At 39.2% G+C, this 18,998-nt stretch overlaps 1 protein-coding gene across 2 annotated transcripts in view; it reads left to right on the top strand.

Annotated features, from left to right (window-relative positions):
* Positions 1-18,998, top strand: part of LOC149805246 (sodium/potassium/calcium exchanger 4-like) — a 92,025-nt gene that overhangs the window by 55,741 nt on the left and 17,286 nt on the right. For both annotated transcript variants that reach the window (XM_089948853.1, XM_089948861.1), the window contains 3 exons: positions 7,089-7,147; positions 8,467-8,557; positions 9,658-9,736. In XM_089948853.1, coding sequence (XP_089804979.1) covers positions 7,089-7,147; positions 8,467-8,557; positions 9,658-9,736 — 229 coding nt within the window. The remainder of the gene's footprint in view (positions 1-7,088; positions 7,148-8,466; positions 8,558-9,657; positions 9,737-18,998) is intronic.

Here is an 18,998-nt window from a genome sequence, read left to right as displayed (position 1 = left end):
TGAACCCAGGTCCGCGGGTAAACGGCACCCATCGCCTTGCCTGCATAAATGACCCCATATTCCCTCACAGCACGAATTATCAAAAAATGATGTTAGTCGGTGTTATATGCATTCTTGTATAGGTCGTCATGCTAGTGTGTCTGCTGTCATATATGATTTTGTTCAGAAGAAATAGCAACGTAAAGTTTGTCAGAGATAACAAAAGAAAAGTATTTAAAAACAGTATTAAGTTCTGAGGTTTTTTTCACAATTCTGCAGTCACGTTAAGAAAGAAACTCTCTGTTTAATTGGGATAACCCGCCTGTGTTTTCTACACTCGTAATCCACGTTGTGCGTCTCGCTGTTTTATTGGCATAGGCTTGCTCTGTGCCTGTGATCAATGTTGGTGGTCTTCTAAAAGAACAAAGTCTGCTTTACTTCTATTAAATCCTTTTCTTGTCACTTTTTATCGAAATCCACAAAGAGGAGCAAAGTAGGGCCGCGGACAGGATAAGAAAACTAGGGAAATGCTCGGAGGTCATGGGGTTCACAGCCGTCGCAATTTGTAATTTATAGGGGCCTACCGGAGAATTTTTCCAAGGGCCCACAAATCCTGTCCGCGGCTTGAAGCAAAGTTTTAGTATACTGTTATTTATCTAATAAGTAATTACATAAGAAATTTCAAAAAGAAAATTCATACATTTACTAATTCTTGTTTTATTCCTTGTTATCTTTATTTGAAATGTCAAAAGGTGCTCTCCGTAAAGGAGTTCCAATCACAGTATCAAGGCTGACCCCACTAAGGTTTGTACATATAGAATTATTTACCTTTTCTGCACCTGAAACTGAATTGCATTAATGGTTTGTTTTGCGGGTTCAAAGCCATTTGTCAGCACATGATAGGCTGGCTATACACAGGGGACAGTATATTTGGTGGAAGATTTTTTTGTTGTTCAATGGTTTAACGCCATTTTTCAGCACTAGATAGGCTATACATGGCGGCCAGTATAACTGGTGGAGGAAGAACCCTGGAAAACCCAGGGAAGAACCACCGACCCACGAGAAGCTACTGGCAGGCTTTCCCACGTACCCACGCTAGCCGAGCCTTGGACTCGAACCCACGCAGACAGAGGTGAGATGGCAGTGATCCGGAACCCATGAAGATCCACGAGAAGAATCACCTACCCACGAGAAACTACAAGCAAAGCTTTCTCACAAATCCACGTTGGTAGGGTCGAGACTCGAACCCATGCGGACAGAGGTGCAATGTAAATGATCTGTAAAAGGCAGCGCCTTAGACCACTCTTTTATCCAGCCCACCCCCACCCCCGACTTGCATTAAGGACATGCAGTACTATGCTACTCATAAACTAGGCATACAGTACAGAAAGTGCATGGGTTAGGTTAAGGAAAAATATATTTTGAGCAGGAAAGTTTATGTTCTTTTGCCCGTTACAGTCAGTTCTCATCGAATTTACACACATTGAATTTGATATACGCAAACACAATAATGAGATTATCGTTTAAATCTGTTTTTAGAAGTGTTTATTCTAAAAAACCTTATCGATTTGTTAAATGATCAATTCCCTAAACAAAACAATGCACCTGCAGCATGTGCTCGTCGACATCATTGACCAGGGATTCATACACAAGGAATGTGTGTGTGTGTGTGTGTGTGTGTGTGTGTGTGTGATTTTGGATTTTTAACGCGCTGTAACAAATTTTTAATTATATCGCTACGATGTTTGCAGTGTGGCAGTATATAGTGATGTTTAGCACTGGGGCATCATGCCACAGACATGTAACATCATGTCCTACCCAGTCACATTATCCTGACACCAGGTCGACCAGTCCGAGCACTAACCTCTTAATGATGAACGCAAAGTGAGGCAGCAGCTATTGCCATTTTTATATCTTTGCTATGACTCGCCCAGGATCCGAACCCGCGGTATTGTCACAAAGAATAAAACTTCTAGAAAGAAAAAGTTATGAAAAAATCCAAAATTGGTACGTATGCCAGTAATAATGATTCTGAGACAATTAATACTTTGTAGGAATGAACTATGTGTGTGGGTGTGGGTGGGTGGGTGGGTGTGGGTGTGATTTGGATTTTTAACGTAGCTTTAACAATTTTTCATTCATATCGCTACGATGTATGCATTGTGACATTTTATAGCACTGGGGCATCATGCCGCAGACATGTAGTATGATGTACCCCACAGTCACATTATCCTGACACCAGGCCGACCAGACCTAACACTAACCTCTTAATGCTGAGCGACAAGCGAGGCAGATGTTAGTACCATTTTTGTAAGTCTTTGGTATGAATCGGCCGGGGATGGAACCCACGACCTCTCGCATCCGAGTCGGACGCTTGACACTAACAAGGCACGTTTTCCATCAGTAAACAACCGTTGCATTGTATTCAGAGAACAGATACAAATGTTCCGCCTAAACTAACCTTTATAAAAGTCCGGACAGTGGCACGCGCTCACTGCACCTATGTGACCTGTGTTCAAAATGCTGGTCCGTGAAATGGTACGTGGCAGGGCAGTTCTCTTCACGTTCTTCAATTTATTTCACCCCACATAACGTCTCTGCCTCAGTCATCGAAAGCCCTTATTATAAGGTGGCATGATTTGGCTTAATTTACTTTCTGAGTGCTATAGTCAAATTTACACTTCCACAACTACACAGCTATGAACATTTAATCCTACAGTACGTGTTACATAGCTTATATTGACCGCTAGGCATATGCATAGAGCATAAAATTTCACTGCAAAAGGTTTGTGGTTCAAAACTCAGCAGAGCTTAAATGTCAGTTTCTGTATAAAAGAACTTGAAATTGCATAGTGGAAAAATCATATAGAAAAAGGTAGATTAATTTGACTTGAAAATTGCATGCTGGTAAATTAGTTTAAAGCGAAAATAAACAGCGTACAGTATGTTGGATAGTGTACAGTATTTATCAGTGTACACTCTAAACTCTCACGTATTGGTAAAGAAGAAATGATAATGCATATACGTAATAAACGATGTCGTAAAACACAATAATAACTTGATTTGAAGAAAATAATATCATACACCTACATTGTATTGAATTCCAAACTCTGGAGAGAAGTGTTAAAAGTATTTCTTGAGAGTACAAAGTCAAAGAGAATGTCTGTTTAACCGTTTGGACGAGCTAAAACAAAAACCACGTTAGCTGTGTTTACGAATAACATTCAAAAAATTATTTGTACCGAGTTTATGATTTCAAGCATCAAATAAATATGCTCAAATGTTTTAGAAAAGATATCGATTTACAGATTATATTTAAGATGATTATAATATGTAGTACAAAGTCAAAGAGAATGTCTGTTTAACCGTTTGGACGAGTTAAAAGAAAAACCACGTTAGCTGTGTTTACGAATAACATTCAAAAAATTATTTGTACCGAGTTTATGATTTCAAGCATCAAATAAATATGCTCAAATGTTTTAGAAAAGATATCGATTTACAGATTATATTTAAGATGATTATAATATGTAGTGTGTTGAAGGACTTGGTGTAAATACACTAAATGTGTATTTCACTTAATTCTCAGCATAACTCAAACATCTGGTAAATATATCAAAGATATCTTACAACGTTTAAACAAAAACAGTGACAGAATTGGTAGAAAATTAAGTTTTATTTAAACAGCACATGATGACACTGCACATGAATTAGTTGTTACAGAATCAAACATAGTAATTAAAAATGTTGACATAAATTTGAACTGAAACATGAATAACAGCGTTGTTTTTCTTCAAAGATCACGAGTTTCTTTAATGAAATAGATGTTTAAAAAATGTGGCGTGTAGAATGAGTTCAAATGAGCAAATCATACAAAATCTATATTGGTCTCGAAACCAGCGGTGAGATAAAGAAATTACAATCAGGTAAACCACCTGCAAATAATAAAACCATAAACATAACAACATGATAAAGCAACTATCATGTGGTAACAGGGTATAAATAAAATTACAGACGAACTGGAAAGACTTTAAATTTCGAAAATATGAAGTTGATTCCAGCTACATCTCAAAAACTCGGAAATACAGATATAATGTAAATGACTACAAACATTCTGTGAGATTTTAAACAAAATAAAAGGTAGTGAAAATCAGTTGAGCATTGAAACATTGCTGATGACATTTTGAACTTCTCTCACTCTTGTACAAAGAAGGTACAGAAATCATGTCAGCTTCACCACCAACTACATATTTGTTTTCAGAATAACGTTCTTAACATATGTAATCTTATCAGTTCTATAAAACCTTAAGTTACAAAAAGAATTGCCACAAACTTAATTAAAATAGGTAACACGGGAAGAAATTTTAATTCACAGTCCAGGCGTTCCACCGGGTAACGTGTGTCAAAGATGAGTTCCCTAAATGTTATAAACGCAACAGAGAATATCTAAGATGAAAAAACGAAATATAAAATACTAAATACAACAGGTGTAAAGAGTGTCCTATCAGCTAGATTAATATGGTCTTACACTGGAGGAATTAATAGACAGAGAGAAAAAAAACAACAAGCTACATGAAATGTGAAGATATAGTAAATAAAGGTTCGATTTATTTATACAAGGAAGGCCATTTTCATTTACGCTGGATAGAGGTGAACATTGTTTAACACATTATTTTGTTTCTACTGCAGCAAAGGCTCAATGCATTTTGGATGCTCTGATACTTTACAATAGACAAATGAATTTTAGATCTGAAAAATAGAACAATATCTTATCCATGTCCTGCCATTCATTTGAATACCTTCAACTGCTTCGCTCGCCTTAACATAGCTAAACATAGCAAAGAAATTTAGCAAGATAACATTTACTATACTAAAGCACACATTTTCACATACTACACTGAATCACTCATTCAGATACAGAGCTCAGTGAGAACTGACATTTCGGTAGAATCAACGAAACTGGGTAGTTTGAATGGCAAATTCTGGTTGTGGGCTCTCCTGCTTGCATTGGATAGACAAGCTGTACCATGATCAGTACAACAATTATAAGCTCTCATGTTTACTGTTAATCAGTGTATACTCAGGGTCATCAAATTTTGTGGCTTCGCTATCGCTGTTTCATATTTTCAAATCACGCCAAAATGAGAGGCTGCTGTTTCATTTCAAAGTGAAACGGCATCACACCTTTCTGCCGGTTGCATGAGCAGGGTCCCAAGATTTATCTACCAGCAAATCCTTCATGAAGAAACTATAATCCCGTTTTTATGAGTGGTATTTGTCCCAGGTGATTATGCAGTTAATGAACAATATTATAGTAAGAGCTGTATGTCATTTTCTACATCACAGGTCTCTCATGCATATGTACTACTGTGTCATTTTCCACATCAGAAGTCTCTCATGCATCTGTACTACTGTGTCATTTTCTACATCACAAGTCTCTCATGCATCTGTACTACTGTGTCATTTTCTACATCACAAGTCTCTCATGCATCTGTACTACTGTGTCATTTTCTACATCAGAAGTCTCTCATGCATCTGTACTACTGTGTCATTTTCTACATCACAAGTCTCTCATGCATCTGTACTACTGTGTCATTTTCTACATCACAAGTCTCTCATGCATCTGTACTACTGTCATTTTCTACATCACAAGTCTCTCATGCATCTGTACTACTGTGTCATTTTCTACATCACAAGTCTCTCATGCATCTGTACTACTGTGTCATTTTCTACATCACAAGTCTCTCATGCATTTGTACTACTGTGTCATTTTCTACATCACAAGTCTCTCATGCATCTGTACTACTGTGTCATTTTCTACATCACATGTATCTCATGTATCTGTACTACTGTCATTTTCTACAGCACAAGTCTCTCATGCATTTGTACTACTGTGTTATTTTGTACATCACATGTCCCTCATGTATCTGTACTACTGTCATTTTCTACAGCACAGGTCTCTCATGCATCTGTGCTACTGTTATTTTGAACATCACATGTATCTCATGTATCTGTACTACTGTCATTTTCTACAGCACAGGTCTCTCATGCATGTGTACTAATGTTATTTTGTACATCACATGTATCTCATGTATCTGTACTACTGTGTCATTTTCTACAGCACAAGTCTCTCATGCAGCTGTGCTACTGTGTCATTTTTTACATCACAGGTCCCTCATTTATCTGTACTACTGTGTCATTTTCTACATCACATGTCTCTCATGTATCTGTACTACTGTCATTTTCTGCAGCACAGGTCTCTCATGTATCTGTACTACTGTCATTTTCTACATCACATGACTTTCATGTATCTGTACTACTGTGTCATTTTGTACATCACATGTCTCTCATGTGTCTGTATTCCTGTCTTTTTCTACATCACATGTCTCTCATGTATCTGTGCTACTGTGTCATTTTCTGTATGGCTATTAAGCAGTGAGCAGACATTTGAATTACGTCGGTTGCTCGCTTGACTTTATTTCATACCTTGGCCTGGTCTCACACTCGCACATGTTTACATAACGTTAACAGGCTGCAAACCATGTCGTTAAACTTTTTGTTCTTCAAAAAAGTTATTTGTTTCTCGAGCACATCGTGCAGAAGAAAATTCGGTTCATATTAACTATCCAAGGATCGCTGATCAATGTATTCCTAGTTCACATGTACCAAGTGTCTTCTTTCAAACGTGTTGCCTTTATATTTATCGATTGTTTTTGTTGTTATTTTCTGAAACAGACCGATGCCTAGAAAAATGGCAGAAAGAAACGGTTAGGCCTGAAAATACTGGACCTACATTTAGACACCTACAACTGACCTCTTCTTCATCGTCTCCTTCTACTATTACTACTGCTATTACTAATATCACTACTACCATTTCGACAGCTAGTAGTAGTAGCAGCATTGATAATGATGCTGATATTTCATCATATTTGATGATGATGATGATGATGATGGTGGTGGTGGTTGTTGTTGCTGCTGCTGCTGCTGCTGATGATGATGATGATAATGATGTTACTACTTCTACTACTACTACTACTATTATTATTATTATTATTATTATTATTATTATTATTATTATTATTATTATTAGTATTATTGTACCTTTATTCCAGGTGTAGTATGACGCAAGAAGGTGAAAACTTTGATGCTTGGAGAACGAAGCCATCATTTGGTAATATGCTGTTGAAATTAAGGATATTCTCATTTGATAAATGAAAATATTTTTGGATATATTTCATCAGCGAGGCTATTTAAATAATCCTATTCATCACAAATGGGTATCCTTATTTTAAAAAAAGAAAGAAAGAAAAAAATGTGTGCTAAATTGGACATTATTTTAGAAACAAATATTTTTAATTGATAGACTTGGTAAATAAGTCAGATCTAATAACTTGAACGGTACAAATAAGCACAGTGTTCCTTTTAATAAGTAATACTCTCTCTCTCTCTTTCATACACATACGATATCCATTCTCTCTGTGTCTGTTCGATTTTTAGTACATTTTCATTTTTTTAAAAAGTTCTGATCCAAAAACAATGTATCATTCATCAAGGTCTTTATTGTGTATGCAAAATCTGATGATGGAAAAATTAATGGTAGTCTTGGATATACAAGCTGTGAATGACATCATATAAATTGACCACTAAAAGACCTTTTACCAAATGAACTAGTCCCATAATTTTATATTTGATATTGTCATTAATTTCAATAATCACAGTCTAAAGCAATTTCATCATTTTTGTATTTTATAATACATCAGACTCAAAATCACTTGTCATTTGGGTATAAATTGATGAATGGAGAGTGAAATGGGAAGAAGGATGGGTTGATTCGTAAGATAGTCTGAGAACTAACATTTTTATAATAGGAGTATTTCACCAACATTTAATCTTGAATCCATTTTAGCCGCTATTGAACTTTTATGTCTTCAAAAGTTTATGATGCTGTCGTCGAACTAGTCTATGCAGAAAATTAGATGGACAGACAAGTTAATTAACAAGCAGACTGAGAATGGAGAAACAGAACATACGTAAACTGCAAATTTTAAGCGATTTTATGTTGTTGTTATGTTTGTGGGTTGACAATGAACTCTTAAAGTTTTGTGGACATGTCTACAACAATTTCAAAAAGTAATTGCTATTTGCTGTATTCTTGTAAAGATGGACTCCGAATTTAAATGCTTGGCATAGATGAATAAAACTCATCAAGCTTTTATTACGAAAATTTCTATACACCATTTTCATGGCAATAGATGTTCATTACTGTATATGCTGTCCATGGAAATGAATAAACGAACTTCTAAAATAAGTTTATAATCAATAAAGGCTCTTGTTTTAAAAAATGAGGTTTCTTTATTAAATATGCTGAATAGGACGAGTGCTGTGCGACGTGTAGTCACAAATACATTTCTAGGTCATTTTTTATAATAAAAAAAAACAGCTGGTGAAGATTTGTACAGTTTGAGGTTATTTTATTGCTTTAAATTTCAGATGATGGCTATTATAATTTCTTCACGTGGGCTCTGTGCTATCCAGTTCGAACACTCTTCTATTATACGATACCGGATTGTAGAAAAGAACGGTATGCATGTATTACAAGAACATGTTTTGTTTTGTCTCTATATCTGTACATTTATCAGTTTACTTAAAGATATATCTCTTGACCTGTGTGTATATTTGCTTGTTTGACTTCAATTATGTGTTTAATGATTTTTTTGTGTTGTTTTTATGCCCCATAACAAGCAACAGGTACGTCCTGATTTGGTCTTGTCTATCCATATGACCGTCTATCCATATGACCGTCTGTCCATATGACCGTCTATCCATATGACCGTCTGTCCATATGACCGTATGTCCATATGACCGTCTATCCATATGACCATCTGTCCATATGACCGTCTGTCCATATGACCGTCTATCCATATAACTGTCCATATGACCGTCTAACCATATGACCGTCTATCCATATGACCATCTGTCCATATGACCATATGACTGTCTGTCCATATGACTGTCTGTCCATATGACCATCTATCCATATGACCGTCTGTCCATATGACCGTCTATCCATATGACCATATGTCCATCCGTCGTGATCATGAGGAGGTCGTTAGTAAAATTTTCACAGCTACTTGATATAGAGGAAAAACTTGGATGGAATTTATGTATCAATATATAGACGGTTTGATTAGATTTTCATGCCACTAAAGCAAGTTTTGTTGTTATTATTATTATTATTATTATTATTATTATTATTATTATTATTATTATTATTATTTTCACAAATTATTGAACATTTGGGCATTGACATATATGGTTAGAACCTTGTTGGCACAGCTGTGCAAAATTATTTTGATAGACGAAATTTGATAGGCATCTTTGTATGCATATGTAAGACTTTCTGAGATATGCATGCCAATAAAGCAATTTGTCCTTTTCATTTTGTAACCTTTATAGACTTTTTTGGTGCAGTTTAACGAACACCATTCTAGTTATGTCTTCCTGTTGATTAATTACCGTAACTCAAAAAGGTTGCATCTCGTTTTTTATCATGGTCTTAACTAAGGTTACACTATGAATTCATACATTCAGGAAGTCAAATAAAATGTACATGTTATAATTGAGAGGGGGTAGTAGTGCAATTTCAAGCTGATAAAGCTTTTTTTCTCTTCATATTTTCAGCTGGGAAAAGTGGTTTTTTGCCACGTTCTTCGTTTCTGTCCTTTGGATAGGTGTCTTGTCTTATGTTATGGTCTGGATGGTAAGATTACGTTTGTTCTCTCCAAAAATTAAACCCCGAAAATATGTCGCTTGTAGTTTTTGCAGTTCGCTAGAGGATAACTAGAATAGAATGGATAAATATGAAGGAAGGTAATCAAGTCGTATAAATGCTTTCTCCCTTGGGAACTGGTCTGTGATTTTCGGTATGATATACTACCAGAGGCGATGACAAAGTCATATTATTCACCATACAATACGACACAGCCCACAAGGGAGTGGCAATGATACATTTAGTACGTAACATATGTTATATGGTTTCTTAAGTGAACTAGTCAAAGTAAATATGTAAAAAGTCAAACCGCCATTAACTCTGTACTAACACAAAACATTCTAATAAAATTTTATTGAAATTAAATTTAATTAAATAAAATTGTAATGCACATCACAATTGTGAAAGGGCTAAGAACAATGAAACCTGCCTAAAAGGGACACCTAAAGAACTTTAAAAATTTGTTTTTCAATGGTAGGTGTCTTTTTGCATAATGTTTTAAAACGACCATGAAATGAAGAAAAGCTATCCTTACAAGTAATTTTGTATGAGTAGGTGCAATTTATATAAATGTATCAGCTGAGACAAGTTTACTGTATCGTGACATTTGTCCGTACGAATGTATGTCCGCTTAAACTAAAAGTTTGTCACTGTTGAAGGGTGTTCTCATTAAGGAGCATTTTTATTTTAGTATGTGTTTTTATCGTTATTTTTAAGCTTATATGTAAAAAACTTTGACATGTGTATATTTCTTATATTAATATTTCATATATATATATATATATATATATATATATAGAGAGAGAGAGAGAGAGAGAGAGAGAGAGAGAGAGAGAGAGAGAGAGAGAGATTGTTATAGTTTTCATACTGAATGTTATCATTATCAACTTTTTACACACTACTGCATTTTTTGCAGTTTAGAATCTGTCAGTTATTGAATTTATTAGCATCGCATTGACAACAAATTTATTTACATGTAACACAGTTAACATGGAAGCCACGAGCTGTTCCGTTGGTATACCAACGTCAGACTTATGAACCAAGGGACAATGGTTTGATACCTACCGACGTCAGCCCACGTCAGTTGCACTGATGTGACCTTGGAAAAGCCCCTTTAGCTACCATTTGCTTGCATGATACAGCCAATCATGTGTTTAAAGCAAGTAGTTAAGTGGGGCGATTCAGGGTCTATGGGACTTACCATTAAAAACAGGGTCCCGGCACTATAGGGTCTATGTAAATTTAACATGGGGAAAACTAGCCCGGCACTATAGGGTCTATGTAATTTAACATGGGGAATACAGGACCGGCACTATAGGGTCTATGTAAATTTAACATTAACACCCCCCTGGGCCTGTACAGGGTCTATGTAAATTTAACATGGACAAAAACCCCTGGGACTATATAGGGTCTATGTAAAATTGAAACAGCGAGGGTCTCTATTTTTTTTTTTTTTAAAAATAAAAAAAATAAAATAAAAAAGGGGGTTGGCAATTAAAAGTTGATCTCTTTTCGAGAAATTGGAGTGGCCCTGAAAAGGGCCTTTGGGTTTATATATGCCCTTAACATAAAGGGCATCTGTGACTTCTTCTTGTCCTTAGGCTTCGTCTCACTGTAGGACCGTAAATCAGGACTCTTTTGAGGCATCCTTGCCTCTCCACATAAATCCTACGTATCCATAGGTTGCTGGCGGTCCTATGGACAACTGTCCAGTTGGATCGGACATACATGGGTATGTCCGTCCTGAACATCATTGTTGACACAAGGGTGGAAGATTCAACGTCAGTCCACATGCTGAGGCGACGAGAACAGGTAAATCAATGCAGTGAACTGCGCTTATTTATAGGTAGAGGAAGGATTGAAACGGATTGAGTTCATTGACTAATCCAAACACGCGTTACAAAATTCAGTCAGCTCGCATCCAATCCGAAGAGAACAGTCTGTGACGTCACGTGGTCTATATAGATTCGCTAGCGCCTGTGCGCTGTCAATCCATGCGACAGTAATTCAACATGACGGAAACTCAGAAAACGATCCATTGGGGTGCACCAGCAGTGGAGACTACACAAGGGAACCCGGACTTACTTTCGGAAGAGGTAAATTGGGATTTTGTGGATTTTCTTACCTCGCAAGAATTTGTTCCGGAACCTTCGTCTCCTTCTTCATTATCGCACGTGGAGAATTTTAGACAGAGACAGAAAGAAGAATTGGAGAAATTTATACAGCGACAAAAGGAAGCAGAACAAGCTTTTCTCCTACAGCAACAACAGCAAGAAGAGGTAAGAAAAAAACAAGAAGAAGAAGCAGCAAAGAAACAAGAGGGTGAAAGTCAAACGGTCACGGTACTGTTAGACATTTTAGCGGAGTTAAGAAGTCTGAAACAAATGTATCAGACTTCTTTATCACGACCGAAGAGAATACGACCTTCCCGAGCTAAACACGCCAACCCTGTGACTAAGCCTACCGTACCACCCTTAGTGATTTCAACCCAATCATCATCATCAGAAGTAGGCCTCGGCCGTGGCAAAGGCTTAAGACAGTTAAAGTTGATTGCTTAAACTCACCCCTACACCAAAACCCAAAGGCCCTTTTCAGGGCCACCCACGTCTCTCGAAAAGAGATAGACTTTCAATTGCCAATAACTTAAAAAAAAAAAAAAATTACCCCTATAGTACGTGTATATGAGTGCGTGAGTGTAGCTTCTTATTTAAAAATCAAAACTCAAAGACACTTACCTTTTTATACCTAATTTATTCTTGTATCAATAGTTACAATCCAATTCACAATTCACAACAGAGCACTTTAAAAAGTACATTCACTTCTTCTGTCTCACTGTTTAGTCTCTCTGTTTTTTAAATTTCTTCACCGTGACAGTCTTTTCCTCCTCTTCCTCCTCACTTTCTTCCCTTCTTCTTTTCTTCTCCTGTTTCTTTTTCTTCACCTGTCTGCTATCTTCCTTCTCTTCTTCTTCCTCTGAAGAATCCCTCTCTTCTTCGGACTCCTTTTGTTTCTTTTTTGGGCAATCTGGAGACCAATGTCCTTTTTCTTGACAATACTAACAGATATCTTGACTTTTGTCTCTTTTAACCCCTGTTTTTCTTTTTTGACGGTCTGGACACTCTGAAGACCAATGCCCTTTCTTCTGACAGATATAGCAAGTATCTTCACTTTTATCTCGAAAAGAAGGAGAGTAGTCCGAAGGCTGGTCTGAAGAAAATTTTCTAATGACCCCTCGCAAAGCTCTGATGAAACGTTCGATTTGGCTAGTCTCTTCCATCGTTGTGCTCGGTTAGAGAGTGAAATGAATAGTGAAAGGACAAGACACACACCCTTTTATATACGCTGGTCTGCCATGACTATAAATTAGTCCATGCTGTTTAAATTTTAGTCATTTGACGTTTTTCACTCAAGATGAAACGATCCAATTCATTTGAGAAGAAAGAAGAAGAAAGTAAGAGGCAGAAACGTGATCTATCGCCTCGTACCAGGGCTGAAGTCTTGGCACAAATTCATGCCAGTGATTTTGAAGAGGACATGAGTGAACCAGAATCCAAACCCTCTAAACAAAGTTCACCACCCTTAGTTAACCCTGAAAAGTACTATTCCATTCGAGAGACGGAAAAGCGCTCCTCTAGAAAATTTAGAACCACGGCTTACAAATACACGGTGAAGTTTAAAGATTTCAAGTCTGAAGTACCGTTAGAGAAAGCAGAAGTGTTCATCACCGGGGTGTGGGATTCTTTGCTCACCACACTCAAGCGACAATGTCAACCCAAAGAAGACGATCGCTTGAGACTCTCCATACAACACGACGGTTTGAAATCCCCTGTTTGGATCGAGTTTAGCACCCCTGCAGAATTGACCGCTTCCAAAGTCATGGACAAGATTCAACACGTGCAACAATCTAATGACCAGTTTGACATCACCGATGGAAAAGCCACACTCGACATGACCCACGTCTCTCCTCCTCAAGGGACCGGGCAACGCAGTAAGGTGTTATTGGTGAACGACCTTCGCAGCACCAAAAAGAGTCTCGTCCAAATTCACAATTCTCAAGACCAGATGTGTTTAGCCCGAGCCATCGTCGTGGGACGAACCTATGCCAACAAGAACGACACGACAGAATGGAAAAGAGCCTGAAAGAACATTCAACAATCGGACCGAGCCAAACAACGAAGTGAAGCAGAACTCCTGTTACAACAAGCTGGCCTGTCCAAAGACACACCCTGCGGCATTCCTGAAATGCAAAAATTGCAAGATGTCCTAGCTCCATTCTACACCTTGAAAGTGCACCCTCAAGAAGTGCGCGGACCTCTGTTGTTTCAAGGGAAAGACTTTAAGACGGAAAATACATTCACCTTTATCATCACGATGACCATTTCGATACCATTCCTGGGATGCAGTTATTACTGTGAGAAATGTGACTATGGCTATAAAAATCGAGAGCAACACAAGCATTGCGGATCGAAATGCTCAGGATGTTTGGCCTCTCCACCCTGTCTGAGCGAAGGGCAAAAACCATTGCATTGTCCTGCTTGTCTGCTCACGTTTGTCAGCCCTGCCTGTTACCAACAACATCTGAAGACGCAAGGTTCACAACAGAAATGTGCTTGTCAACTCCTGAGATTGTGCCCTACGTGTGGACAAGGCATACGTACCAATAATGCCAAGGCACACGTATGTTCAGGAAAGAAAAAATGTCACATTTGTCACCACATCGTGGACTTGGAACACCAATGCTACGTGCAAAAATACCAACCCCAACCAGAGAAAGAGGATGGACACAAGAAGAAAGGCAATTTCATCTTTTTCGATTTCGAATGCATGCAAGAGACCGGCATTCACATTCCTAATTTCTGCGTGGCTCATCGAGCGTGCGAGAAGTGCATTCAAGAACCTATCTTCAGTCATTGCCCTCACTGCAGCAAGATTCCCGGAGGGCGTGAAAAAATCTTTCGGGGACCGAACACGTTAGCCGATTTCGCCCAATGGGTTTTAGACCCCATCGACAAGACGTGGAGCCAAGAGGACATCGAACGTTACGGAGATTGTCATTGTCATGCCACAGTGATGGCTCACAATTTCTCCGGATACGATGGACAGTTTCTTTTGAGATACTATACGGAACAAGGCACCGAACGTCCTAAAGTCACTTTGAACGGAGCCAAAATCATTTTCATGCAAGTGGGACAAGTGCAGTTTAAAGATTCGATGAGTTACTTAGCCATGCCTTTGAGTCGAATGCCTAAAACGTTTGGAATGACAGAAATGGCTAAAGGGTACTTTCCGCACTTTTTCAATACGGAAGCCAATCAACACGCCGTTCTACCCCATTTACCTGAGGCTCACTATTACGACCCTGACAACATGCGTACCGAACAACGAGAAGCTTTCTACGCTTGGTACCAGGCTCACACCTCGGACCCTTTCGACTTTCAGGAAGAAATGTTAAAGTATTGTCGTTCCGACGTGGACATTTTACGACGTTGCTGTGGAAAATTTCGAGAACTGTTCATGGAACACGGAGGGGTCGATCCTTTGAAAGAAGCTTGCACCATTGCCAAAGCGTGTTCCTTATTGTACCGGCAACGATTCATGCCTGAAAACACCGTGGCTGTCATCAGTCCTCAAACGACCCACTATGTCAAACGTCAATACTCGGTCAAAGCCCTGCGCTGGTTACATTACTTGTGCGACAAGGAAGACAAATGGATTCAGCATGCCCGCAACGGAGGGGGCGAAAAGACAATTGGAACGCATTCGGTCGATGGCTGGGACTTAGAAAACCCCAAGATCGTGTACGAGTTTAACGGTTGCTTATTTCACGGATGTCCTGTCTGTTACCCTGACCGTGACACTAAAAATCAGTTTTTACAACGAACCATGGAAGACTTGTACCAGGCCACTTGTCAGCGACGCCTAAAGTTAGAACAGGAAGGATACCAAGTGGTGGAAATGTGGGAACACGAATACGATCACCGTTTGAAAACTGATCCCGAATTTAAACACCTCGTGGAAAGTTACCAGTTCATGGACTCCCTGAACCCGAGGGATAGTTTGTACGGAGGAAGGACCAATGCCACCTGTTTGCTGTACCAAGCCGACGAAGAGAAAGGAGAAGAAATCAAATACTTGGACGTGTGTTCGCTGTATCCCTACGTGTGCAAATATTGTCGCTTTCCTGCAGGGCACCCACAATTGTTCACGGAATACATCGACCTGAAAAACATTCGACAATACGAAGGCTTGATCAAGTGCAAAGTTTTGCCTCCCAAGGACTTGTACCATCCCGTCTTACCTCACCATTGCCAAGGCAAACTGATGTTTCCTTTGTGCCGTACTTGTGCCGAAACGTGCAACCATGATCAGCCTTGTCAGCACACCCAGGAAGAACGGGCTTTGACGGGAACCTGGGTCAGCGTAGAATTGTTCAAAGCTCTTGACATGGGATATCAACTGTTAGAAGTGTACGAAATTTGTCACTTTCCCAAGACACAACAATATCACAAGGGTGACCCCACTCAGAAAGGCATTTTCGCCGACTACGTGGATGCCTTATTGAAATTGAAGCAAGAAGCCAGTGGCTATCCTTCCTGGTGTCACACTCCCGAAGACCAAATAAAATTCAAAGAGAAATACCGGGCACAAGAAGGCATCTCTTTAGATCACATCGAGAAAAACGAAGGCAGGCGATCGTTTGCCAAAGTGATGTTAAATTGCTTGTGGGGTAAAATGGCACAACGTCCGTGTTTACCCAAGACGGAGTATTTGACAGAACCTTCCCGCTACTTCCAGATGATTCACGACAAAACCAAATTCATGAAACACGTGGACGTCGTTCGCGAGGATTTGATCTTAGTCAATTACGAAGAAGATCTGGACTTTGTACAAGACGACCCTTTTGGAAATGTCATCATTGCGGCTTATGTGACAGCTCATGCTCGCTTAAAATTGTACGAAGCTTTAGAACTGTTAGGGGAACGCGTCCTGTACTTTGACACGGACAGTTGCATTTACATCCATCACCCGAGTCAACAGCACCCTGACATCGAAGGAGACCGTTTAGGACCTGGACAAACGAGCATCCCGACGACAAGATTCTAAGTTTCGTCAGTGGCGGTCCCAAAAATTACGGCTACGAATACCGGGACAAACAAGGAGAAGTGCACACGACGTGCAAAGTGAAAGGACTGACTCTGAATTATCGTACCAGTCGAGTGGTCAACTTTGGGGTATTGAAAGAAGCCTTGCAATCGGGAGAGGATGGAAACTTTAAAGTAACCACCTATCAACCGAACAAGATTGTACGTTTACCCACTCACCACATCGTCAGTCAGCCCTTGGAAAAAGTCTATCAAATCGTGTACCAGAAGCGAGTTCGACTTCCCAATCATTTCACCTTACCGTATGGACACGTCGGTATTGGTCTGTATATAAAAAGGAACCCTAGGCAAGATCGATAGTTCATTGTGACTACCAAGACCGAGCGAACAAGATGAATACTTTCAGAGAAACACAAAACAAGTTGTTTAGAAAGGCACAATTCAAGTGTGAGGCTTCGGAAGTGGAATGCGATTGTGAGCCTTGCGATACGTACGATGCTGTACGTTGTGACCTTAGGGATGCCGTAAAGCATCATGGGAACTTTGTTCTCACTACCCCATCATGGAAAGTGATGCTGTGCGTGTCAAACCTGAGGGATGCGAAAGTGATGCCGCTCGTCCTCTTGGACATTTTACTGGGTTTCGTTTTAAAGGGGAATGTTCACCTTCACGTCTACCTCCCTACGGATGTCATCCAACTCCTGTTCTTGTCACCCAACCCTCATCGAAACGAACCTGTGAAAGACGAATATTCGTTTCCTGTGCGTTTGTCGGAATACTGCGACTTTGAAAATCGTCTTCAATCGTTCAAAGGAAAATGGCCTAAGTATCTGGGAGGCCCGACCCCCGAAGAATTAGCCAGAGCCGGATTTTTCTACTTGGGCGAAGGAGATAAAGTCAAGTGCTTCAGTTGCGGTGTGTCACTTCACCACTGGGAACCGCAAGATTCGGCCTACCTAGAACATGCTCGTTGGTCACCGAATTGTCATTACTTACCCTTAGTGGGACCGAGACATTGAAGTAACTTACCATGTCGTTGACGAAGAAGAAACCAGATTGGCTAGGAATCAAATGTTGGACATCACCGAGACCGGTATTTAAACTTCATTTCAAAAACGATATTGAATCATTACCTAAAGAACTGCAAGAGAAGATTTACAAGGAAGTTTGGCAGGGGTTTGCCAGAGTGAAATCTCAATGGGTGACTGTAGAACGTTTGTGCCGAGAAATTCATAAGAGGAAAGTGAAAAACGTCAACCAGTGTGTTAGATTTCTCTGGGTCAAGTGTGCATTCGTCTTATTGTATTACTCTAGACCGTTTACATCAAAAGAGTTCAATGACATTCTTGGACGTTACCCTGAATGGCAGTGGTCAGAAATTACTCACTATGTGGATTACTTTTACTCTAGGAGAAGATTGTGAATTGTACGGACTGACCTATTCATGGATACTTTACAAGAGAACATTCGTGCTTTGCCTGTGGAGTTGAGAGAACGCATTTACCGAGAGCTGGTCAAAATACAAGTGAAACGTAAAGAACAGTTGCATCCGTTACGTCACCAGATCTTTAACCACTGGTACCTGAATGGTATAAGAGGATTGATTCGTCAGAAATTGTTTCAGTGGTCAGACCTTGTTGAACACTTTCAGTTAGTGAATGAACTAAACGTTCGTAATTTTGGTTACTTCGAGATTCACCTAGTGCAACGTATTGAGGAAGACGAGTTAAAGGATTACCAACATATTTTACGTGGAATCTGCTTAGCGGAAGACGAAATATCTAGACAAACTCTGACGTTTCGGTTACAGTATGCAAGATTTAGATTCCCTACTGGAGAACGAAGATGTCTAGTTAGAAAGTACCTTTATTGCTTCCGAAATAAAGAGACTATAAAATCAGGAATCAATGCCACGGCTTATGTCACATGTAATTGAACAGATTCCGTGGAAGGAACTCAATGACCATATTCAAACCGTGGATCATTACCATCGATTATTACAAGAACTGTATCCATTCAATTTGGGTCGTCAACAAGTGTTGTGTGTCTTAGTGACTTGTTTTCTGGGATTTCGTTTACCACCCGAATCGGACTCTTTACGAACAGTACTTACCACCCCAATGGCCTTAAATGGTCACGAAAGATTCCTT

The sequence above is a fragment of the Sinohyriopsis cumingii genome, chromosome 2 (genome assembly GCF_028554795.1).
Source record: "Sinohyriopsis cumingii isolate HCF-2022 chromosome 2, ASM2855479v2, whole genome shotgun sequence".
In the NCBI taxonomy this organism is placed as follows: Eukaryota; Metazoa; Mollusca; class Bivalvia; order Unionida; family Unionidae; genus Sinohyriopsis; species Sinohyriopsis cumingii.
The sequence above is the reverse complement of the archived record's forward strand: the minus strand, read 5'-3'. Positions and strand labels throughout refer to the sequence as shown.